We start from the raw sequence: 25,939 nt of genomic DNA, 5'->3' as shown, positions 1-25,939 counted from the left end.
CAACACCTGCCCACCTACCTGTGTATGTCTTTCCTCAACCCCCACTGGGGAAGTGCGGGGCTGAGCTCTGCCACCAGCTGACTGTGTCACCCTGGGCAAGTCCTGGGCCCCTCTGGGCCAGTTTCCCTTTCTGAGGACACTAACCAGTGCAATTTCCAGGGACCCTGTAGACAGTTGGCAGTCCCCCCGCTTATGGAAGGCCACAGCAAGGCTGGAGGTGGGGCCTAAGGGAGGCAATATGTATGGGAGGGGGTGGGGGGACCGAGTGTGAAAAAGAGCAGAGGCTTTGGGGTCAGAGGGCCCTGGCCACTTCCCTCTGCCCCTGGAGTAGCAGTTCCCTCAACTGGACAGTGGGAATCACTGCCATCCCATGGGGGCTGCAAGCTTCAGCTCCACTGGGAAAAAGTCACAGCCATGCCTGGCAGACAAAGAAGTCAGCACATGTCTTGTGCTGGCACTTCAACATGAAGCCGTTTTTATCCCACACCAGCTTCGGATCTGGTATTTCAGATTTTATAGGTGAAGTTAAAGGTAAGCACTCAGCCCCGGGAAGGTGGATGGAGGGAGAGCCCCCACTTCTTTTCATTCCTGCTCCACATTTTCTAAATTTAGCTTTCTTATTTTAACATTGCAAATGGTGAACTCCCTGACACCTTGCAGAAGATCAAAGTCAGTCTTTAAGAATGTTCTTTGGAAGAAAGCATTTGGAAAAGAAACGTATGAAAGCATGGAGTACACCTGCCATTCTTCCCAATAAAATAGCCTACGAAGTGGGTGGGGGGCCTAGCAGCCAGCTGGCAACCACAGGGGCCTGCGTTGAGAAATCTAATCCACAGGGGGCTTCCTCAGGAGCCCTACATGTCCCCTTGCCTCAGGCAGGTCAGAACTTGGGGTTGATTCAAGGCCACCAGCTTGGACCAGACTTCAGGGGCAGAGATTTGGGTGGCATTTGTCCCAAGTGAAGTTGACAGGGCAACAATCTACAAAGTCCTTTTCTCTGCATCATCTCCCCTGCTCGTCACAATAGGCCCACTTTACAGATAAGGAAACTGAGGCTCAGAGGAGAGAAGCACCTGCAAAGGCCCCATGCAAGCAGGGGATCTAAACTGGTCTCCTGGCTCCAAATCCCACAGGGTAGCAGGCAGCTGAGGCCTGTGCTCAGCACAGGAGAGGGGCCAGGCAGCAGAGTGTGTGGGGAGGGCGTCCAACAGCCATACCTAGCACTCACTGAAGCCTGATTGAGTAGTCCATAACTGAGGCTCATATTACGCTAGTGGTAATACTAACATATCACAGTAGGGAAAGCAATCAGCAAAGAATGCAATGAAATGCTCAATCAGAAGAGCTCACCAGGAAGGTGTAAAAGCGACGGGGCCAGTGCTGGGTTGGGAAGCAGGGCATCTGGGCTCCGGGATCTGGGGCTGGCAGGGAGGTGGGGGGATGGGAAAGGCGATGAGAGATGCTGTGAATCCAGGCCTCCCTCCACCACAGGCAGGTGCAGCCTTCTCTCCTGGCCTTGTGTCCAGGTTCATTCATACATCACTCATTCATTCAACAAATGTGTGCTGAGGGCTTGCTCAGGCCTGGCGCTGGGAAGACACACCCACATGAAAATACTTGGAGGAGGTCACTGTGCCCTCCAGCTCCATAGTGGGAGCTACGAATCATAGTTCCCCAGCAGGCCTGGCCAAGGAACCTTGGCCTGGAGAGGGTATGTGACAGGAGCCAGCAATCCAAGTCCTTCCCTGAGACTTGTCAAAGAGGAATGAAGGAAGGAGACAGCCCTAGCCGGTGGCTTCTGCCTTGTGAATGAACCTGCACGAGGCCAATGCCTGGAGCACAGCAGGGGTGGCAATAGCAAGAGAGGGTCCCACCAGCTCTCAGCCTGCCGTGGCAGGTAAGGTCTGAGAATGGAGCCCAACCACACCTCTGGCCTAAACTGGCTCAACTCCTACATCAAGCCAGAATAGTACTAATACTCTCAGCTGCCATTTCTGAGCACCCACTGCATATGGCCCTACCAGGAGGTGACCCAATCTAATTCATTCTTACAGATGGGTACTATTAATTCTCATTTCACAGCAGGTGAAACCAAGGCACTGGGCAGCTAAGCAGCTTGGCTAAGGTCACACAGTAATGAAAGGCAGAGGCAGGGCTGAAATCCAGGTCTGTCTGATCACAAAGCTCAATTCCCGTTGACAGGCCACACCTGCAGTTATTCACAGAACACCTACCATGTGCCAGGGGCCAGGGATACAGCAGGGAGCAGGACCCCCAACCAGTGGAGCTTATCTCCCACTGCAAATGTGTGTGTTGGGTTGGGGGAAGGAGGCTGAGAGATGAGCTGCTTCCCTGAGGCTCATCATCTGTGCAGAGGCCTGAATGAGGGAAGGGGGAATGGTGGGTGCAAAGGCCCTGAGGCACTGTGCAATGGGAGCACAGAGGAGGGAGCCCTTAGCCTACTCAGGCTGGAGGTGATCGGGTGGCTTTGTAGGTCACAGGAGCTCCCACCTCAGAGGAGAAACAGGTATCTGGGGTGGGGTGAAGAAAGGGCAACGGTCAGGGTGTGAGCAGGAGGCAGCAGGCAGCTACATGGGCATGAGGAAAGAATGCCCACATCCCACGCCAGGCTCTGAGCTGCGCAGACTCAGCCTCCGCTCTTCCAGCGGCTCTGCTCAGCCCAGTGGCAGTGCCCCACCCTTGAGGGGCCTCCACTTTTGCAATGGACCAGGCTAGCTTGCCATGAGGTATGATATTTTCACCAAACCAGCTGTTCTAGAGCCTAAAAATAGGAGTAGAAGGTGCTCCTACCATGCCCAGCACAGCTGCACACAGGGTCACCAGGCCCTGCACCCACATGGGCCTGTAGTGTGGGGACACTGGGGCCATATACTCACCCACCCCCCTCCAGGTGCTCAGCTCTAGCTTCCCCACCCCCAGACCAGGTGGCAGTAGGTGCAGCATCCACTGGACACCTGCTGTGTGGCAGGCTCTGTACTGCTGTGGGGCCTGAGGTGGCAGGGGCAGCAGGATGAAGGTTCGAAGGATTCAGCCCTCAGATCAGTCCCATCTCAGGACCTTTGCCCCATTCTTCTCCTTGCATGAAATGCCCTTCCTGTAGACCCCAAAGAGATCCCCAAGGACCCTGTGGACACACTGAAATAAAGGTCTTCATACAGCAGCCCTGGGCCAGCTCCAGTCCCCCTCCCAGGATGGGGACACCTCTTGTGCCTGACTCCCGCAGACTTGACTTCTCTGACCCTCACAGCAAGCCTGCAGACTGGCTCTTCTGATCACTCACTCTACAGATGAGGAAACTGAGGCCAGGAAAGAAGAGGCGCCCTGCCCACTGTCCCAGCTATAGTGACAGCGGAGCTGGGCCTGGAATCTGGGTTCTGGGAGAGGCAAAACTGGAAGCCCACCTCCTCCTGTTTCTGCCCCCGCCCTGGCCCACAGCCACCTTCTCACAACCTCTGCATTTCCCCCACTGACTCCCCTGCCAGGGATGCCCTCCACCAGGAAACCTTCCAAGACACCTGCGGTCCCCCACCCTCTCCTTGTTGGTGGATTCTTGGGTTCATGGGGCAGCCCCTCAGTTACGGTTCCAGTGGGGCTCAGTGCTCACCGGCCCACCCAGACCCGGGAGATGGGCTTCCTCCCACCCTGGCCCTCAAGGCTCCCCAATGGCTCCTTGCTTCTGCACATCACTCCTTCATGGGGCCAGACACATTCCCCCAGAGTGCACACACCCAGCTGGTGGTGAGCAAGGAGCAGCCAGAGCACTCCAGGGACCAGATGGCCATCCTGCATGGGGACAGTGAGAGGGCCCAGGCCCTGTGAGGCTGGGAGGGCCTGCTGTGCTCTAGCACAGAGTTCCTGAGGGCAGTTAAAACCCAAGGCCCCCCACTGCCTCAGAGGAATCCCTTGTTGGCACCAGTTGAGCAGGGCTATCCCCAACTCAAGCTCCCATGATTCTCATCTCCAGAGCCCCAGTAGGCCCGGGAGTAGGGAGGTGAGAGGAAACTGCTAACACATATTTGTGGCTGAAATAACCTAAGAAATAGCAAACACTTGCATTTATTGGGCATCACCGGCCACCTGCCAGGTGCTTTCACTAATGTAGTCCTCACAACCCTGAGACAAACAGATCTTTGTCCCCATTTTACAGATGAGGATATTGAGGCTCAGAGGGTGGAGGAGGCAGCCTCCACCCAGGTCTGACCCAAAAGCCAACCTCAGTGCTGACTCACACCCACACCCCCAGGAAGAAAGGGAGCCAAGGGGCAGGGCCAGCATTGAAAGGTTCAGTGCCAGATCTTAATGTCACCTCCCCAGGAGCAGGTGGCGAGGACGGAGGGCAGCACAGGGTGGTAGGTGGTGCCAACACAGGCCTGCGTGTGCCCCTGCAGTGTGCATGCCCGGCTGGCGGTGCGGAAGCTGTACATCAGGACCCGGCCATCAGCGCTGCCCGTCACCAGCAGGTCACCGCCCGGGGAGCACTCACAGCCCACCGAGTAGCCTTCCACCTGCAGAGGGCAACACAGAGTTGGTGAGCAGGCCACACCTGTTCCTTGAGGCTACCTGTGAGGTAGGGGTTATTAGGCCCATTCTACAGAGGAGCAGGCTGAGGCCCAGAGCTGGGCCTCATACCCAGTGTTCCTGAGGCCAAAGCCCAAGCTCCTTCCATGAGGCCTAGAGCCCTGGCACGGGGCTAGTTCAGAATCCAGTTGGAACAGCTCCAGCACAGCTGTTGGCTTTGCTGACAGTCACCGAGTCCCGACCCCTTCCACCCCAGCAAGGCAGACTTCAGTGGGGAAAGAGGAGGATGTAGAAATGACACCCATGTCCTGTCCCCTTGTCCCCCATCCCCAGTGACCTGCCTGTGTGAAAGTAGCTGGGGCCTGGGGCCAGGACAGGGACAGGGATACCTTGTGCCCTTCGTAGCGCCGCCTTCTGCTCATGCGGTAGGGCCACACAGCGGAGAAGAGGGCCAGGTAGTTGCCATTGGTCTGTGCCAGGAACACAGGCTCCCTTGGGTGCAAGGCGAGGCTGGGGCAGGTGTACCTCTCCTGAGAAACAGAAGGGCCACAACAATGTAGAAGAAGGCTCCCACCCTCAGCCTTCTGCTCAGCCATCCACCCCACCCAGCGCTCTGCTCGTAGGCCTTGTGCCCTCCTCCCAGACCTCAGCATAGAGTCTGTATGAGTTCCCTGTGGCTGCTGTAATAAATTACCACAAACTCAGTGGCTTAAAACAACACAAAGTTATCATCTCACTGTTCTGGAGCTCAGAAGTCTGAAATGAGTCTCGCGGGGCTAAAGTCATGGTGTCGGCAGGGCTGCCTTCTTTCAGGAGGCTGTGGGAAGAATCCCCTTTCCTGTTTCAGGAGGCTGCCTACCTCCCTCACAGTCATCTGAAAAATGGCCACAATACCCATGATCTAATTCCTGAGACCTTTGAATGTTACCTTAGTTGGCCAAAAAAGGGGTCTTTGCCGATGTAATAAGTTAAGGATCTTGGCTTGAGGTGATTATCCTATAAAATAACCCTCAGTGCAGTCACACACATCCTTCCAAGAGGGAAGCAAAGCAAGATTTGGTGCACACAGGGAAGGTGTGTGAAGGCAGAGCGGAAAGAGATTTGAAGATGCTGGCCATGATGACTGGAGTGATGTGGTCACAAGCCAAGGAATGCTGCTAGTTGCCAGCAGCTAGAAGAAGCAAGGGAGGGGTCTCCCCTGGAGCCTCCAGTAGGATCGTCCCCAACAACACCTTAATTTCAACCCAATACTACTTAATATTTATTAAGAACTCTGGCCTCCAGAACTGTGAGAGAATTAAAGGTTGTTTCAAGTCACTAAGTTTGTGGTAGCTGTTACACAGGGACAGAAAACTAATCAAACACCCATCTCCCCCACTCTTCAATGAGCCCCTTAGGGGCAGCCCCAGCCCAGCCAGGGTCCTGCACAGCCAAGACTCACAGGAAGCGAGGAGGTAAATGGCCAAATGAAAACAAATGCATGAACAAACTGTTCAAACACAAGGGGGATCTCATGGTTCAAAAGTCACAGCCACACAGAAGACCCCCTCAAAACACCCGCCCAACTGCACTTGGCCTTATACTGCTCTAAGTACTGTTCTTAAGCCACACTCTTTACGTGAGTCCAAACTCAAAGGGCAAGGTGGGCAGCAGTTGGGACTGCAGCTGCAGACTAACACGCCCAGCAGAGGCACAGAGGTGGCCAGATAATGAGTTTCCCAGCATGACGGTACCAGACAGAGCGCCCGCTCACCCCGCATGGAAGGAAGGAGGTGTAATCATAGGAGGGCCAGGAGCTCGGGCAAGAGGCCCTTTCATCTGCCCCATTTCCCCTGGTCTCTGCTGGATTCTTGGAGGCAGGACACCCTTGGTGGCCAGATATTCCCCCCTGGCCCCTTTCCAGGGCCAGTCCTAGTGGGTTGCACTAGATAACCCCACCGTGAAGGTCTAGAGGTGGGTTTGCTCAGGGTCCACTTGGAACCTGGAACGAGGAAAAGGCAGGGAGGAGAGGTATAGATGTACATACAATATATATTTTTTAATTCAAGGTGAGGGCACCAAAAAGGTTAGTCATGGCTTATTTGAAATCTCACATGATGATGATGGCAATGGTGGTAATAAAGATGGTGGTGGTGATGACAGTGATGATGGTGGTGATAGAGGTGGTGGTGGCGGTAAATATGGTATTGGTGGTGGTGTTGATGGTGGTGGTGATAGAGATAGAGACAGAGATGGCGATGGTGATGGTGGTGGGGTTGGGGTGGTGGTGGTGGTGGTGATAGAGATGGTGGAGATGGTGGAGGTGGAGGTGGTGGAGGTGGTGGTGGTGACAGAGATGGTGGAGGTGGAGGAGGTGGAGGTGGTGGAGGTGGTGGTGGAGGTGGTGGTGGTGGTGGTGGTGACAGAGATGGTGGAGGTGACAGAGATGGTGGAGGTGGAGGTGGTGGAGGTGGTGGTGGAGGTGGTGGTGGTGGTGGTGGTGACAGAGATGGTGGAGGTGACAGAGATGGTGGAGGTGGAGGTGGTGGAGGTGGTGGTGGAGGTGGTGGTGGTGGTGGTGGTGACAGAGATGGTGGAGGTGACAGAGATGGTGGAGGTGGAGGTGGTGGAGGTGGTGGTGGAGGTGGTGGTGGTGGTGGTGGTGACAGAGATGGTGGAGGTGACAGAGATGGTGGAGGTGGAGGTGGTGGAGGTGGTGGTGGAGGTGGTGGTGGTGGTGGTGGTGACAGAGATGGTGGAGGTGACAGAGATGGTGGAGGTGGAGGTGGTGGAGGTGGTGGTGGAGGTGGTGGTGGTGGTGGTGGTGACAGAGATGGTGGAGGTGACAGAGATGGTGGAGGTGGAGGTGGTGGAGGTGGTGGTGGAGGTGGTGGTGGTGGTGGTGGTGACAGAGATGGTGGAGGTGACAGAGATGGTGGAGGTGGAGGTGGTGGAGGTGGTGGTGGAGGTGGTGGTGGTGGTGGTGGTGACAGAGATGGTGGAGGTGACAGAGATGGTGGAGGTGGAGGTGGTGGAGGTGGTGGTGGAGGTGGTGGTGGTGGTGGTGGTGACAGAGATGGTGGAGTTGGAGGTGGAGGTGGAGGAGGTGGAGGAGGTGGAGGTGGTGGTGGTGGTGGAGGTGATGGAGGTGGTGGTGGTGGTAGTGGTGGTGGTGGTGGTGACAGTTAAAGCATGATGGAGCACTTCCTGTGCCTGGCACTGCACTATATCCTTTATAAACATTCTCTCTCTCTCAACTATCAAAACCACTCTACACAGTGAATATTATCATCATCTCAGTTTTCTGACTAGGAAAATGAGAATCGAAGAGACTAAATAATAGGCCCAGGGTCCCCCACCTTGTAAGTGGTGAATCTAGGACTTTAACATGGGTGCTCTAATTTGGAGGCCCCTGCTCTGAACTTCTGTGTCACCACACCTGCCAAAGCCACTGAGCAAGGGAGAGTCGGAAACTCCTTCTGCTCCGCTGCTTGGGGGTAGCAGTGGGAGGGCAGGGGCCTCTGGGGTTCCAGGCCATCTTCCCCACTGGTTTGGACCCTTACCCTGTGGGTGTCTGCTGGGATGGAAAGAGCCAGAGGAGAGTTGCATCTGGGGTCCTGTGGGGAGCTCTCTGCATGCAGCAGGTCTGTACCTCACCTTTGCCTACCCCTATACTGAGGATTTCAGGTAGCTGAACCCCCTCCCACAGGAAGGGGCCCGGGACCCCAGACAGACAAGGGCTACATGCATGTGTCCTGTAGCTGAAACTAAGAGCAATGCCAAAGAGGCTTTCTCACATGGAAAATCTGGTTGGAGATTTTGGCAGAGGTCCGGAAATCCCAGGCAATGATGGTGCGGTCAGCAGAGTCCCGGGTGGAAGCATCTGTGCTGCTCAGGAACTCAGAGCCTTCCTGGAGGAAGAGGATGTCCAAGGTCTGCTGGATGGTAGCCTTGTAGCCTCTCACCACCTGCAAGAGTAGGCACTGGTTGCATTGGCAGGCCCTGAGCACAGGCCAGGCACCTGCCAGGGAGGGCCTAGGAGCGTTGCCAGTGCCCAGGGTGTGGGTGGGTTTAGTGAAGACTGCTGAGCCACACACACTCAGGCTGAGCAAGCCACATTTGGAGACGCAGGACACTCTGCCCCTCCCAGCTCCTGCTTCCCCACCAGTCCAATGTCAATCACCCTCAGAGCTACTCTGTGATATCTCCTGGATTCAAGCCTTTCCTGCCAGCCCCCCACCACCACCACTTCTATTGGCACGTGGGTCTAACGAGGCATGATTGTCTCCCCAGCCAAACTAGGTCCCCTGAGAGCAGTTGGTGCCCAATGAGAGCACGGTAAGGGAAGGGTCCATGCCTTGCCCTAGGGCACCTAAAGAGCATAACAATGTCCATCAATATCGGGGTCATATTTCATGAGAGTCTTGCTTCTGAAGACATCACATAATTCACAGCTCACAAAGTCCCAGACTATTGTCCCTGGATGAGTAACAGTAACGCAGGGAGCAAGCGTTTTTGGAGACAGACCATGAAGCCAGAATCACAGAAGGTATTTTAGCTGTAAAGACACTTTATTTTCTTAGCATCATCACCAACATTTCATAGCTTCCTGTCTCATAAACGAATGTTATTAAGTATCAAGCAGTCATCTTGCTTTCTTCAGAGCATTTTAGCACATTCAACTTCTGCTCTAAAATACCTGGGTTGGGGCTAGCTGGTGAGCTCAGTTGGTTAGAGCGCAGCCTTGTAACACCAAGGTCAAGGGTTTGGTTCCCCTTACCACCCAGCCGCTGATAAAAAAATAAAATACTTGGTTTTGGCAGGGGGTTAGAGGGAGTGGTCTCAGTACTAGAACTAACAAGTAACTCCACTTAACAAACTTGACTTAACAAACTTAACATGACACGACTTTTAATTGCAATACTGAAATAACAGGCCAGGCGCCCACCAGCCGCAAAGGAAGCACAGCCAGGTCTCTGGGCCACCTGCTGGGCCTGGCCAGCCTGTTTACCAGTTCCTGGGGCGCCACCATGTGGCTACAGCATAACTACAATTCTCTGGTCCCTTGGCCCCACCAGCCATCTTGACAAATTTTTTAAAAATTGAAGTTCACACCTTTCAAACTTTACAAAATTATATTTTCTATCATTCTCTTTCAAATGTATGTTAAATTAAATGCAGCACTCCATAAATTTAATTTAGACTGGGGAAGGGGGGATTGAGACCCATTCTCCAGAAGAGGTATACTGAGGCTCAGATACATAGGGATTTGCTCAATGTCACATAGCCAGGCCCTGTTAGAACCTCTCTCCATCCCATCTTCTTCCAGGGAGCCCACAACTCAGTCTCCTGCAGGCCAATTCCTGCCTCAGTAAACTCCCGGGAGCAAATTTCTGGGGGAAGGGGGGCAAAAAATGACTACTCTTCTCTGCCTCTACAGAAGCAGCCCTCAGCTAGGACAACCGCAGAGTGAGTCCCCTGAAGCCTGAAGAGCGAGCCGGGGCAGAAAAAGATGCCAGCCCTTCAGGCCTCTGAACACAGAATAGGGAGACAGGCTGCCCCTCAACCAATGGCCCATGACAGCTCACCAGGCAGCAGGGGGCTACCTGCTGCCTTCCTGCCTGTCTGCCTCCCTACCTCTCCTACAGGGGACTGCCTGCTCCCTTCCTACCTCCATTCCTTATGCCTGTTTTGCCTCCTGGGATGGCCCTGACCAGACACAGCTGCAAGTATCACAAAGCATGGGCTGGGGGGAAAGCGCCATCCCCTCGGCCAGGAGCAGAGGGGCCGTGCTGCTGCTGAGATGGTCCAGCCTGCCGGATCCGGAGCTGGGACAGATGTAGTACATCACCACAGTCATCCGCTCTGACGAGTTTGTGCAACATTCGAACTCACAAGAACAGCACCATCCCAAGGCAGTGTTTGGAATCTGCTTTGGTGGGGACGGGAGGGCAGGTGAGGGAAAATGCCCCATTATCATGGTTCTGGAACAATCTCTACTGGCTCCAGACCCATCCGCTCCTCCCATTGCCAGTGCCATTCCAGTCTCACCTTGCTTAAGCAGCCCCCCCATGGGCCAGCCTAGGACCTCCATCAACCATGTCGGGCTTGGACACCTCCCTTCGCCCTTCTCTTGAAGTCCTCTCCATCACCACAGTTCAGGTGAGGAGCAGGGAGTCCAGAGATGGCCAGGGTACCAAATGCCACAGAAGAAGTAAGTCTGGCCCAATGTGTCCCTGGACACGGCCCATGCACTGAAGCACTTCTCCCTGGTTGGGGGGGTACATTGTAGCCCCCTGAGCACCACCAACCCATGAAGCATGGCTGTTGGCAGGCACCCACATGAGCCAGGCAGTCCCAGCTCCCTAGCAGGACCATGAGCTCCCATGTGGCCTTAATGCCACAGCCCCCCTCCACCCTTGGCACCTCAATCATTGCTGTGGTTGACCCAGGGAAAGGATAGAGGAAGATGAGGGCCCTCCCTACCACCCGCTGAGTGCCCACTAAGTGCCAGCCCCTGGCTGGGGGTTCACATAAATTATTTCATGACAACAGCTCCAGAAGTAACTTCTCCCGGAAGGTGACATGGAGGCCCAGACAGAAGCAACATGCCCTGGAACACATCTTGTGGTCTGTCCACAACAGAACTACCTGCGCGCACAACCAATATACCACCTGCCTCCCAAGACAAACTTTTTGAGGAGAATGAAAACCACTGTTCTGTATATTTTCTGAAAATGGATGGTAATGGCCCAATTCATTAGGGCACCATAAAAGCGAATTGGCTGGGAGACAAGCCATGTTATGAGCGAGCCCTGCCAATAATGAGCTGTAGGTGGAAAGCTGGCCTTTGAAGTGACTGCCGCTGAACGGGCTCTGCTTGCCTTCACAACTGCTTGTGCCTTGGAAAAGAGCAAAGGAGCCACGTGTGTGTCTAGTGGGTGGGTTTTATGACAACCTTAATTACACCAACAGCTGGCTTATCCCATCCCAGGGGTGTGGGATGGCACTACCAGAGCCTAACAAGCTGGATCTAAAAGGCAGCCTCATTCACGCTCTTCTGGCAACTGTAGGCCCCTGTTGGATAGTAGGTACTTGGCCTTGGGGAAAGTAGAGGATGGATCATGACACATGCAGGGGATGAAAGCTGCCTGATGTCCCTAAAATCTGCTCACTGCTCAGCCTGCCAACAAACTTGGGTAACTCTGGGCTGCTGCTGACCCGGCCAAAGGCACAGCCTCCCCTCCTGGGGTTCCTGCCACTTCCAGAGCACTCAGGGCGGGGGGTGCAGGCTCCAGTCCTGGCCCAGCTGTTGATCCACTGCGTGCCCAGGGAAGGGTCCTTCCCTCTCTCAGTCCAGTTTTTGAGTCATCACCACAATGAGCCTAGGTGGACCTCTAAGGACGGCTGGTCTTCACAAAAAGGAAGGACTGGGGTGAGCCCAGCTAACTCTCACCCACCCCTGACAGTCCTATGCACCCAGACTTGGAAGGAGGAGAGTGATGCTGCTCTGGGCTCCCACAGGACCTCCTGTGCTCCCTCAGCCACCCACCTCAGCCACCTGCCTGCTTCATAGCACTGTGAGCTCCTGGAATGGACATTCTGCCAGCCACACTTCTGGCTCACCCCTGGCCAGCACTGGCCCACTGCAGGCATCAGTAGGACATGTTGCATTAACAGCTGGATAAGCAGGTGAATGGATAAACAAATGGAAGAATGAACAAAAGGACAGCAACTTAAAAAGTAGCAACCTTGGGGACTCTGGCTCCCACCAACATCCTGGCACTCAGGGCCAAGGCAGCACACACAGAGCCTCTGCTGCTGGCCCCACTAGGATTCCCTGGGGGAGATGACATTCATCCACAGGTCCTTCCTGTGACCCCAAGTGAGCCAGGCCCTATCCTGGCCCCAGGAAATGGAGACAAAGGAAAGCTGCTCCCAGACCATGGTGGGGGTGGAGAACAGCAGAGGGACAGTGCTCACGCCACACCACCATGAGATGTCCAGAGGCTGGCGGGGGCCTCTCCTGGCCCTGGATAAGCAGGGCAAGGTGCCAAGAAAGAGGACTCAAGCTCTTAGGCAGACACCCTGGGTATCTGAGTCTGACGGCCTATTACGTACTGGCTGGGGGACTTTAAGCAAGTCACTTGCCTCTCTATTCTTCTGTCTCTACACCTGTGAAGTGGAGATAACAACAGAACCTCCAGCTCAGGGAGTAAACGAAGGTGCCATGCCCAGCTGAGTGCCCAATATGCAGAAGATGCTCATAAACCTTCTCTTCCTGGGCCAGCCAGAGCTAGAGTTCCTGGGATGGAGCTGTCAGTTCTTGGGCAAGTCCCTTCTTACCAGATTTCAATCCCTTCTACCTGAAAACAAACACATCAGTGTCTTTAAACATGAAGATGCAAGGCTATGCATGAAGGCAGACTGAAGGGGTGGGCACAGAGCCTACTGTGTGGTTTAAATTCACACAAGTAAAAACAGCCAATCACGTAGGATAGTAGCTATCAAAAGTGCCCGGTTGATATGTTCAAAAGGAACTAAAATTTATAATTAAAAAGAGAAACCATATAAATATGAGAAGAAAACATGATTGAATTTCTCTACAGCCTCAGACTGGGGAAACTTTCCTAACCATCACCAAAGCTGGAAGCAATAAGAGAAAAAATAAGTAAATTTGACTACATGAAAAATAATAATTTTTAAAAACTACCTCTGCATGGCAGAAAACAAGTAAATAAATAATAAATAAGTAAGAATGACAAATGGGAGAAATATTTGCAACTTGTCAGAAAGGTTACTATCTGTAATAATACATAGACAGTTTCTAAAAATAGATGAAAAAGACCAACAGCTCTACAGAAAAATGGGCAAGAGAAGTGAATGGAGGTCATAAAAAAGGAAATGGTCCTCCCACCTTGCTCATAGCAAAAGCAATGCAAATTTAAATTACACAGAGACACTATTTCTCACCTATCAACTTAGCAAAATCCAAAAGTTTGACAACACTCAACATTAGGTGGCTGTGGAAGTGTTACGTATCTACACACTGCTGCCAGAAATACAAAATGGTACAATCGCTATGGAGAGGATTTGGGCAACTTCAAGCAAAATAATATTTGCATGGTGAGTCATCAATATGCATGACCCAGCAACCCCACTTAAGAGTTGATCCCAAAGTTACACTGGCAAAATCTCCCCCAAAATATAAGCAGAATACCACTGAATGTAGCACCGTTTGCAAAAATAAAAAACTGGGAACAACTCTACGTTCATCAAGAAAGGACTGATTGAATAAATTTTAGTACATCCATGCTCTGGAATACCATGCAAGTATGTAAAAGGATAAGTAGCTCCCTATCTTGCTATAGGGTAATCTCCAGGATACACTGCTCAGTATCAATCTTTTCTCTCAGCAAAGTGAGGGAAAAACGTGGGTAAAGTGAGGAGAAAAGGAGTGATATCGGCACAAGCATATGTGTTTGCTTCCATTAAAAAACAACAGAAAGATAACTCAGAAACTAAAATAAGTAAATAAATAAGACTGCCTCCAAAGGAAAGAAAGGAACAGAATGAGGGAGACACAGTTACAGCCAGAACTTAGATTATCTCTCTAAATACCTTGTTTTGCAGATTTGACTTGAGAACAGGAGTCACAAATATTTTCTGTAAAGGGCCAGAGAGCAAATATTTAAGGTTTTGTGGGCCACATATAGCCACTATTGCATAATCTGGTTGTACATGTGTGTGTGCGTGAGAGAGAGAGAGAGAGAGTTAAAAATGTAAAAACCATTCTTCGCTCAAGAGCCATATAAAAACAGGTCACAGGCCAGGTTGGGCCCACAGGCTGTAGTTTGCCAACACTTTCTCTAGACCCATGTACATGTTTTATTAAATTACACAATTAAATCAACCTAAAAAGCAATCTTTAAAATGTGAAAGCAAAATTAAGCAAATAAAATTAATCATGTATTGACTTGGAAGCTTTATCACACAAATAGGATTTCTTTTGAGAGACTTTAAACACAGTAATTTAATGGTAGATCCTTAGCTGAATACACATTATTAACAGAAAACCAGTATTGATGGTAGATTCTCATTGGATGTACATTGTGGACAAAAAGAACTGTAAGAAATCTCAGACTGTTTTCAGTCATTTCATTGCTAGCGTCAATACATACAAAATAAAAAACTGTGTTGAGGCAGACAGAAAATTTTTTTTCAGTGTAAAGATAAAAAATGTAAAAAAAAAATAAGTAAAAAAAAAATTCTGTGATCCTAAATTTGAATTGGAAAAATCATTATATAATAACAATGTATTTTTGTCTTAACAACAAAAATATTTCCTAGCTCTGTCCACAGAAGGGGAATAGAAACAATGAGTAACTGTAACACTCAGACTATGGTCTCTAAACCCAGCCAAATTTACCAGAAGTGACAGAGATCATAGACCGGAACATTAAAAGTTATTATAACTCTACAGCACATGTTTAACAATGGCAGAGGAGAGACTGACCATGGCACATAAAGATGTGAAAAATATATAAAAGACCCAAATTGAACTTCTAGAGATGAAATATGCAATGTTTGAGATTTAAAAATACATTAGATGGGATTAACAGCAGATGAGACACCACAATAGAAAGCATTAGTGAACTAGAAGGCAGCAATTAAAATTATTCAACATGTACCAGAGAGAAAAAAATACTGAATTTAAAAATGAAGAAAATCTAATGTTAATCCAAAATAGATTAAACCCACTATGGCCTCTCTCTCTCTCTCTCCCAAAATTATAACTAAAAACTCTGGACAGAATTCAAAAAGCAATTACCTGAAAACTTTGATAAGTAAATAATAGCAGGTGGGTTGGAGATGGAAGTCAAAATCTGAAGAATGACCAGTATGGCAGATGAGAGTCTTTGTTTTTGTTTCTGTTTTTTAACTCCTGGCATTGACCCAAGGATTGACTAAATTAGACTACAGACCTGCACCACATAATGACATATCAGTTAACAGATGGACCACACTTATGATGGTGATCTCATAGGATATATAGTAGTAAAAAGATGAAAAAAAATCATATTAGAACTAATCAAATGAAAGCTGGAGTGATTCTATTAATATCAGATGAAGTACACTTCAAAACAAGAAAGACTACCAGGAATAAGAGGAATATTATTTTTAAAAAGTGTCAATTTATCTAGAAGACAAAATAATACCAAATATGTATATACCTAACAACAGACTTTCAAAGTATATGAAGCAAAAGCTATAGATCTGAAAGGAGAAAGAGAGAACTCCACAGTTATCCCTAAAGATATTAACACTCCTTTCTCTGTAACATATGACACAAATGTTGATCAGAGCATTCCTGTGAGAAAACTATACAAGGCCAGAGAAAGAACCACCAGAAATAAATAACAAAACGATCCTAACGTTTCACACAGATATTGAAATCCTTCACGTTCCCAGCGGTCAGAGAGACTTGTAAAACACAGTGCACTGGGTAGAGTATTCAAAAGAGCATTGCCTCAGAAATGAGGCAAAAGTAGAATAAAGGCTGTCTTGGTTCCACCAAACCAAGCCTAAAAGCAAGCCTTAGAAAGAGCAAACCATTTCCAAGCAATACAACTGCATCCACACAAAAAACTCAAGAATATGTAAAGAAACAACAAAATATTGAGCAAAGTACTGAGGTGAAATTCACCATGTTTGGCATCCAATCAAAAATTACCAGACATAAAAAAAAGGCAGGAAAATGCCTACCATTTTTCTTCCCATGAAGAAAAAATTCATCAGTAGAAACAGACCCATGAATGACAAAGATGATAGAATGAGTAGGAAAGGACAATAAAACAGTTATAACTATAAAGTATGATCAAGAAGGTAGAGGACAGGATGAAAATGTTAAGGATGAAACACATGTAAGATATTTTTAAAAGACCTAAATCAAACATGTAGAAGTAAAATATAACAATGTCTGCTATTAACAGCAGATTAGAAAGTGCATAAGAAATGACTAGTAAATTTGAAGACATAGGGAAGAACAGAGGATCAGTGAGCTTTAGAACTAACCCGAAAAATATAATATGTGATTTGAAAAGGGGGGTGGGGGTGATGGTTGGGGGACAAACAAAATCAAAGAAATAATGACCAAAAATTTTCCGTATTTAATTAAAACTACAAACCCACACGTAAAAGCAGCTCAACAAAGCCTAAGAAAAAAAGAGAAAATCACACCAAAGCACATCATTTAAATTGCTTAAAAACAATGATAAAGAAAAATCTTAAAGCAGACAGAGGAAAGGATACATTACATACAGAGGAACAAAGATAATAACAGCAGACGTCTCTTTGGAAACAAGGCAAGCTGGAGACAGTAGAGCAACATGTTTTAAAGTACTGAAAGAGAAAAAAAATATTAACCTAAAAATATTTACCCAGTGTAAATATCTTTTAGACAAAAGACAAAGTAAACACTTTTTTCAGACAAATAAATGCTGAAATTATTTGTCACCAGCAGACCAAAAATACATGAAATGTTAAAGGAAGTCCTTAAGGTACAAGGAAAATGATATGAGATCTGAGCTTATACACAGAAAAAAAGTAAAAAGCAATGAAAATAGTAAATATATAGAGAAATAAGTAATACTTTCTATTATTAAAATATTTTTTAAATAATTGGCTATTTCAAGAAAAATAAATAACAATGTATTATGGGGATTTTAACATATGTAGAAGTAAAATGTATGCCACCAATGGCACAAAGACTGTGAGGGGAGAAATTGAAAATCTGTATATTGTTATAAGGGTCTTACAGAAGAAGAGCTATGACTCAAAGGTAGACAACACAAAGCCACAGATAATAAAGTAACAAAGAAGATATGATGAAATCATTGAAACACTAAATTAGCCCAAGAGAAAAAAAGCAGGGAGGAGAATAGATGGAACAAATAAAAAACAATAGCAAGATGGCAGCTTTAAACCCAACTGTATCAATAATCACATTAAACTAAAACTGAGTAAGTACTCTAGTTTGAAGAAAGAGATTGTTAGATAGGATAAAATTACAAAGCAAGACCCAGCTATAAGCTAACTAAAACAAATCCACTTTAATTATAAGGATATAAATAGGTTAAAAGTCAAAAGATATAAAAAGATATACCATGCCAACAATAATCAAACCAGAAATGCCTATGTTAATAACAAAGTAGATTTCAGAGTAAAGATTATTACAATGGATAAAAATGGTCTTTTCACAATGATTAAAGAATCAATTCATGGGCCGACCCCGTGGCTCACTCGGGAGAGTGCGGTGCTGGGAGCACAGTGGCGCTTGGAGCGCTGAGGCCGCGGGTTCAGATCCTATATAGGGATGGCTGGTGCGCTCACTGGCTGAGCGCGGTGCGGGTGACACCACACCAAGGGTTGTGATCCCCTTACCGGTCACAAAAAAAAAAAGAAAAGAAAAGAATCAATTCATCAGGAGAATATAAAAATCCTAAATGTTTACGCACCCAACAACAGAGCTTCAAAATAAATGCAGAAAAACTAATAGATCTAGAAAAGGAAGTAAACAAATCCACTCCTACAGTCACAAATTCCAACCAGCTTATCTTAGTCCACTCCTGCTGTTATAACAAAATAATTTAGACTGGGTAATTTATAAATAATGGAAATTTTTTTCTCACAGTTCTGGAAGGTGGGTAGTCCTTGATCAAGGCACCAGTATAGTTGGTGTTTGGTGAGGACTTGCACCTTCTTGCTGCATCCTCACATGTCAGGAGAGATGGAAGGGCCAAAAGGATCTAGTTAGTTCCCTCCAGCCCTTTTCTAATGGCTTTAATCCCATTCACCAGGGCAGAGCCCTCATGACCTAATCACCTCAAAGGTCCTGCCTCCCCATACCATCACCTTGGGGTTTAAGTTCCAACATATGAATTTTGGAGAGACTCATACATTCAAACCATAGCACAGCTTCTCTTATGGAATAGACCGAAAAATCAGAAAGGATATAGAAGACTTGAATAACACTATCTATCAACTAACTTGATGTAACTGACATTCATAGCAACCAACAATAGCAGAATACACATTCTTTTCAGTGCACACAGAACATTTACCAAGATAGACCATATTCTAGAACATCATACAAGTCTTGACAAATTTAAAAGGATTCAAATATACAATTTATGTTCTGTGCCCACAATGGAATTAAATTAGAAATAAATAACAAAGAAATATCTGGAAAATTCCCAAGTGTTTAGAATCTAAATAGTACACGTCTCCATAACCCATGGATCAAGAAGAAATCAAAAAGGATATCAGAAAGTATTTAGAACTAAATAAAAATGAAAACACAATATATCAACAGTTGTGCAGTGTAGCTACAATACCTAGATGGAAATTGATAGCACTGAGCATCTATAATAAAAAGAATAAATGTCTCAAAACAATAACCTTAACTTCCACTTTAAGAAACTAAAACAAGAAGATAAAACTAAACTCAAGGCTTAAGTGGAAGAAAGTAAATAATTAAGATAGAAAAAGACTAAATCACCCTTTTAAAAAGCAAAAAAAAGAGAAAAGCCAATGAAATCAAAATCTGATACTTTGAAAAGATCAATAAAATTTGTAAACCTCTAGCTAGACTAAACAGGTGAAAAAAGTGAAAAGACATAAATCACCAATATCAAGAATGAAAGAAATGAAGTGACATTAGTACAGATTACACAGATATAAAAAAATTATGTGATTCAATAAATAAAATAAATTTTTTAAAAAATTATGAAAAATTTTATGCCAAAAAGCTAGATAATTTTGATAAAATGGATGTAGTGAATTGAATTATGTCCTCCCAAAACTCCCTGAAGCTTGTGTCCCCCAAGTTTTATGTATTAGAAACTTAGCCTCCACTGTGACTGTTAAGAGAGTGGGAAATCCTATTATAGTAACTGAAAGGTGGAGCCTTGAAGAGGTGATCCACTGTGACTGTTAAGAGAATTAGAAACTTAGCCTCCACTGTGACTGTTAAGAGAGTGGGAAATCCTATTATAGTAACTGAAAGGTGGAGCCTTGAAGAGGTGATTGGATTGTAGGATCATGCCCTAGTAAATGGATTAAAAATGGTGGTCAGGGGCATGGTTCTGAGAGCTTTAAAAGAAGAGAAGAGTCTGTCTTACACTCTCTCTTGCTCTCCCTGCTCTCTCTGCTTCCACCATCTTGCGATGTGAGACCCCTGGGTCACTGTTGCCACCACCAGAAGGACTTTGCACCTTCTAGCCTCAGAAACTGTAAGCAGTTTGTTTTTCTTTATAAACCACCCAGTCTCTGGTATTCTGTTACAGCAACACAAAATGGACTAATACAATGGATAAATTACATTCAAAAAGCACTCAAAGATAAACAGAAAAGCAGAATAACCCTATATTTACTAAATAAATTTTATTTAAAGTTTCAAACCATCCCTCAATGAAAATTTCAGGCCAAGATGGCTTTACTAATCAATTCTAACAAACATTTAAGAAAGAAATAATGTCAGTTTCATACAAACTCTTCCAGAAAATTGATGAGAAAGGAACACTTCCCAATTCATTCTATGAGAACAAAATTACCCTGATACCAAACCCAAAGATATTACAAGAAAAGAAAAGTTCAGATCAATAACTCTCATGAACATAGATGTAAGAATTCCCAACACAATTTTACCTGATAAAAGCCCAAACTATATAAAGGGTCATGATTAAGTAGGTTTATCTCAGGAGTGAACGTCTGTCCTAATATTTGAAAAATCAACTGAAAAAATTCACCATGTTCACAGAATAAGAAAGAAAAAACATATGATCACTTCAATAGATGTGAAAAGGCATTTGACAAAATCCAACATTCATTCATAATAAAAACTCCCAGAAAACTAGAAATAAAAGAGAGTGTCCTCAAACCGACAGGGACATCTATAAAAGAACTATAGTTAGCATCATACATGACTGTGAAGGAATAAATACTTTTCCCCTAAGATTAGAAACAAGGCAAAGACGTCCACTCTAACCACTTTTAGACAACACCGTTCTGAAGGTTTGAGTCAATACAACAAGGAATGAAGAGAGGGACAGAGGAAGGGAGGGAGAGAGAAAGGACCTAGAGAGAGAGAGACAGACAGACAGACAGACAGACAGAATCCAGATTGGAAAAGAACAATTAAAACTGCTTTTATTCACAGACAACATAATCATCTATGTAGAAAACCCAATAGAATATACAAAGAAGCAACTAGAACTAATAAATGAGTTTGGCAGAGTTGTAGAATTCAAGGCGAATATTCAAATATCCATTATTTTCTAAATATTAAAAACGAACAATCAGAAATTGAAATTTTAAAGTATCACTTACAATAGCATCAAAAATATAAATATTAAGGATAAATCTAATTTAAAAAACACGACAGACCTGTACTATGAAACTACAAAACATTGGTAAGAGAAATTAAAGAAGATTTAAATAAATGGAGAAGTATACTATGCTCATGTATTGGGAGACTCAAAATTGTTAGTTCATTTCTCTCCCAAATTGCTTTACAGATTAGATGCAGTATCATTCAAAGTTCAAACAGTTTTTTTTTTTTGTAGAAATTGGCAAGGTGATTGTAAAATTGAAATGTAAATGCAAAGAACCTACAGTAGTCAAAACAACTTTGAAAAAGAACAAAATTAGAAGACTTACGCTAGCTGATTTCAAGACCCATTACGATAATAATAACAATGGTGCAAAGATAGACAACAACAACAACAAAAATCAATGGAACAGAAGAAAGAGTACAAAAATACACCTAACATATTTAGCCAATTGACTTTCTACAGAGGTGCAAAGGCATAGATATTATTTTCAACAAATGTTGCAGAAATACTGAATATCAATAGGCAAAAATATGAAAGTCCAGCCATGGTATGCACCATATACAAAAATTAATACTAAGTGGATAACAGACTTTAACATAAAGCCCAAAACTATAAAACTTCTAGAAGTAAACATAGGGGCACAAAAATTTCCAAAGGTGATAGATATATTACTTATCTTGATTGTGGTGATGGTTTCACGCAAAGCTTATTGAACTGTACACTTAAACATGTGCAACTTATTTTATGCAAATTATACATCTATATAAGTGCAAAAAGAAAGAGCAAGACACAACAAAAATGAAGGCAAAATAAAGACTTTTTTGACAAACAGTAACTGATAGAATTCACAAACCTATACTACAAGAAATGCTAAAGGAAGTTTTTCAGACTGAAGGGTAATGACACCAGATTGATACTCAGATCAACAGGATGGAATGAAGACCCTACAGTCAGTAAAAAGATAATGAAATAGGGCCGGCCCGGTGGCGCACTGCTACAGTGCGCTGCTTGGGAGCGCAGCGGCGCTCCCGCCGAGGGTTCGGATCCCACATGCGGACCGGTTCCCGCTCGCTGGCTGAGCGAGGGGCGGGTGCAGCACTGAGGGTTGCGATCCCGTTGCCGGTCCCGGTCCAGTACAGGCATCACACTGAGGGTTGCGATCCGTTGCCGGACACGAAAAAAGACAAAAAGGAAAAAAAAAAAAAAAGATAATGAAATAATGTGAAGAATAATTTTAGGGCAACAAATTGGACAATTTAGATAAAATGAAAACAAAATCCCTTGTAAGAAAAAAAGATACAAAAACAACTGAAGAAGAAACAGAACACCTGAATAGCCCTATATATCTGAGGATACTTCAAAAATTCATGAAAAATTGAATTAAAAGAAAATATGAATATTTCCATGAACTTTTTGAAGATCCCTTGTACTTTTAAAATTTTTTTTGTGGGGCCGGCCCGGTGGTGCACTGCTACAGTGCGCCGCTTGGGAGCGCGGTGGCGCTCCCGCCGAGGGTTCGGATCCCACATACAGACCAGTTCCCGCTCACTGGCTGAGCAAGGTGTGGGCGCAGCACCCAGGGGTGCAATCCCATTGCCGGTCCCGGTCCGGTGCGGGCGCGACACTGAGGGTTGCGATCTGTTGCCGGACACGAAAAAAGACAAAAAGGAAAAAAAAATTTTTTTTTTTGTAATTAAACACCTTCCTCCAAAGAAAACATTGAGTTCAGATGTCTTACTGGTGAATTCTATCAAACATTTACGGAAGAAATAACATTAATTGCATACAAACATTCCAAAACTATGAGTAGAGAATATTTCCCATTTCACTTTTTTGAGGCCAATAATAATCTCACATAAAAGGCAGACAAAGAATATAAGAAAAAAAGTATAGACCAATAATCCTCATGAACATAGAGATAAACTCCTCCACAAATTATCAGCAACTTGCATTGAACCATATATATAAAAAAGATCCTGACCAAGTAGAGTTTATCCCAGAAGTGCATGATTTAACATCTTTTTTAAAAAATCAATGTAATTCAATGTTCTAACAGAACATAGGGAAAAAAATAAAGTCAAGTCATTTGACAAAATTCAACACCAATATATGATTAAAACATTCAGAAAACTAAGAATAGAAGGCAACTTTCTTAAACTGAATTAGAGCATCTATGAAAAGCCAACATCTAACGTCACACTTAATGGTGAAAGACTGAATGCTTTCTCCTATAAGATGAGAAACAAGATTAGAATGACCGCTCTCACCACTTCTATTTCACATTGTACTGGAGGTCTCTCACCACTTCTATTTCTCTATGAAAAGCCAACATCTAACGTCACACTTAATGGTGAAAGACTGAATGCTTTCTCCTATAAGATGAGAAACAAGATTAGAATGACCGCTCTCACCACTTCTATTTCACATTGTACTGGAGGTTCTAGCCATTGTAATACAGCAAGAAAAATAAATTGCACACATATTAGAAAGAAAGCTGTAAAACTATATTATTCACAGAAAACATAATCATGTAAATAGAAATTCCTAAGTAATCTATGAAAAAGCTATGAGAACTAAGAAGTGAATTTAGTAAGATCATATGAAACACAGTCAATAGAAGAAAGTTAACAGTATTTCTTCCCTATACTATCCAGCTGCCAAAAAAAAAAGTTACCGGTATTTCTATATATTAGCAACAAACAATTGGAAAATAAACTAAAAAATAAAATTCCACTCACATTATTATCCAAAAACATAAAATACTGAAGTATAAATTTAATACAATATGTGTTAACATCTGAACACTGAAAACTACAAAACATTGCTGAGAGAAAGTAAAGAAGCTCTAAATAAATGGAGAGTTGTGCTATACTCATGGATCGGAAGACTCAAGATTGTTATGATGTCAACTCTCTCCAAATTGATCTATAGGTTGAATACAATCCTAATCCAACAATCTTGAGGGGAGAAAAAGCTGGAAGGCTTACACTTCCCAACTGTAATTATTATAAAGCTACAGTAACCAATAGAGTATGGTGTTGGTAAAATGATAGAAATATTCATCAATAGAACAGAATTGAGACCCAGAAAGAGACTCACTTATGTGGCAAACTGATTTATCACCAAAGCCCCTAAAACAGTCTAATGAGGAAAGGAATGTCTTTTCAACAAATGGTGTTAAAAAGCTGAAACTTCTCTGTAGCAAAAAAATAACCACCAACCTTACCTCGCACTATCCATAAAATAACTGGAAATAGACCACAGACCTAAAAGCACAAGCAAAAACTGAAATTTTCAAAACATAGGAGAAAATCTTTGTAATCTTAGGGTAGGCAAAATTTCTTATAACACAAAATGCTACGGAATGGGAGAAAATAATTCCAAAATACAACATTATGGATGAAACTCAAAAGCAGAAGCAGAATCGCAAGCTCCCCAGGTAATTTATGCACATCACAGTGTCAGAAGCACTGCTCGAGATGAAACTACCAGATTATAAGCCATACCAAGAACAGAGAAATGTGTTAAATGACACTGCAGGGATGCAACCAGAAAATTAAAGGACAATTGATTTATACCCAATAAATAAGTTACAAGGAAAACAAAGTAGGAGAGAAACCTACAGATTAAACAAGAATTAAAAGACCAACCAAATGTTTGGATCTTGATTTGAATAAGGCCACTGTTTAAAGCAAATTACAAGGCAACAAGGGAAATCTGAGCACAGATTGGACATCTGATAATATTAAATAATTATTGCTAAATTGTTAGAAGGGATAATGGTATTATAATAACTTTTTAAGTCCTTATCTTTTAAAGAAACAAAAGTATTTACAAACAAAATAACAGGATGTCTGGAATTCACTTCAAAATAATCCAGTGGTAGGGGTGGGGAGGCTAGAGATTGTTAGGAAATGGGTGGGATTATAGATAAAACAAGCTTGGCCATAAATTTATAATGCTGGTTTCATGTGGTTCATTAAGTAGTCTCTCTACTTTGTATATATTTAAATTTTTCAATCATAAAAAGTTTCTTTAAAGTGCTCTGCGGGGAGGAATTAGCTTTACAAATGTTAATTTTTCTTCTTATTGGCTGGGCCTGAAATAATAAGCAGGGTGGAGACCAGCTGAAATCAAGCAGTAGGTTCAGAATAGATATAATTAAAGCAGAATTACAGTTATGGCAACATATATCTGTCCCGTTTTATCCAGAACCTAGACCCACCCTGCCAACAGGAATCCAATAGTCTTCAGTGGCTGGGGCTGAGGCGGCTGAATCTGGGAACGATGTTGTGTTGCGTAAGTGAAAGCCTGGAGTTTGGCAATTCTCCTACCTAGGTGCCAGTGGTTTCTATAGAAACCACCAGACGAATGATATTTCTGAGAGCACAAAGTGTCTCCACTGGCCTCCACCGGCTTTGTTCACACTTGCCCATCAGCATCTGAGATCCAGCCTATCAAAGTGGCCCTCACAGCTCACTTTTAAAATAGGTACCACTCATTATAAAGCACCTGTTCTCAAATGTTTCCAAGGAAACAGAGGCCCCAAGACACCCCTCTCTAAATTCATTAGCATTTAACACTCCTTAATGAGGTTTAAAGATGGCGCAATTTAATAACCATATGCTGGGGGAGGACACCTTTCCCTCTTACATTTAGGTGTAACTGATGAGCTGGCTGGGGCTCCCAGAGGACAAGCTTTAAAGTCAACAATGGGAGCACACTTGGAGAGTGCATGCCTGGGGAGGTCTCCTTTGTCTCTAGAGACTCCCTTCGGGTGTTCAGCTCTGGGTCACAACCTAAAAATGGCCAGGGTGGAGGCCCTACCCTGACTAGTTCACACAGCCAGGCTGACCTCGTTTCCCAACCCTCCTCTGAGTGTGTGCACATGTACACACACACAACACCCACACCCCTTACCATTCTCTTATGTGTTGTGTGCCCCTTCGTGCCTCTATTTTAGGCATATTTCCTTATGCCTAAAATACTCTATGTTGACTTGCTGCCTAGAAAACTCCTATGTATCC

The 25,939-nt window shown here is 45.0% G+C and overlaps 1 protein-coding gene across 2 annotated transcripts in view; it reads right to left on the bottom strand.

The window, feature by feature from the left end:
- Window positions 1–4,049: 4,049 nt before the first annotated feature.
- LOC103598338 (WD repeat-containing protein 25-like) overlaps window positions 4,050–25,939 on the bottom strand; it is a 146,439-nt gene continuing 124,549 nt past the window's right edge. For both annotated transcript variants that reach the window (XM_008582335.1, XM_008582334.1), the window contains exons 5-7: window positions 8,316–8,486; window positions 4,929–5,069; window positions 4,050–4,526 (exon numbers count right to left, since the gene is read on the bottom strand). In XM_008582335.1, the coding sequence (XP_008580557.1) occupies window positions 4,305–4,526; window positions 4,929–5,069; window positions 8,316–8,486 (534 nt within the window). In that variant the 3' untranslated portion in view covers window positions 4,050–4,304. The remainder of the gene's footprint in view (window positions 4,527–4,928; window positions 5,070–8,315; window positions 8,487–25,939) is intronic.

Source organism: Galeopterus variegatus, unplaced genomic scaffold (genome assembly GCF_000696425.1).
Source record: "Galeopterus variegatus unplaced genomic scaffold, G_variegatus-3.0.2 Scaffold2574, whole genome shotgun sequence".
NCBI classification, from domain to species: Eukaryota; Metazoa; Chordata; class Mammalia; order Dermoptera; family Cynocephalidae; genus Galeopterus; species Galeopterus variegatus.
Note: the sequence above shows the minus strand (reverse complement) of the source record. Positions and strands in the feature narration are given on the sequence as shown.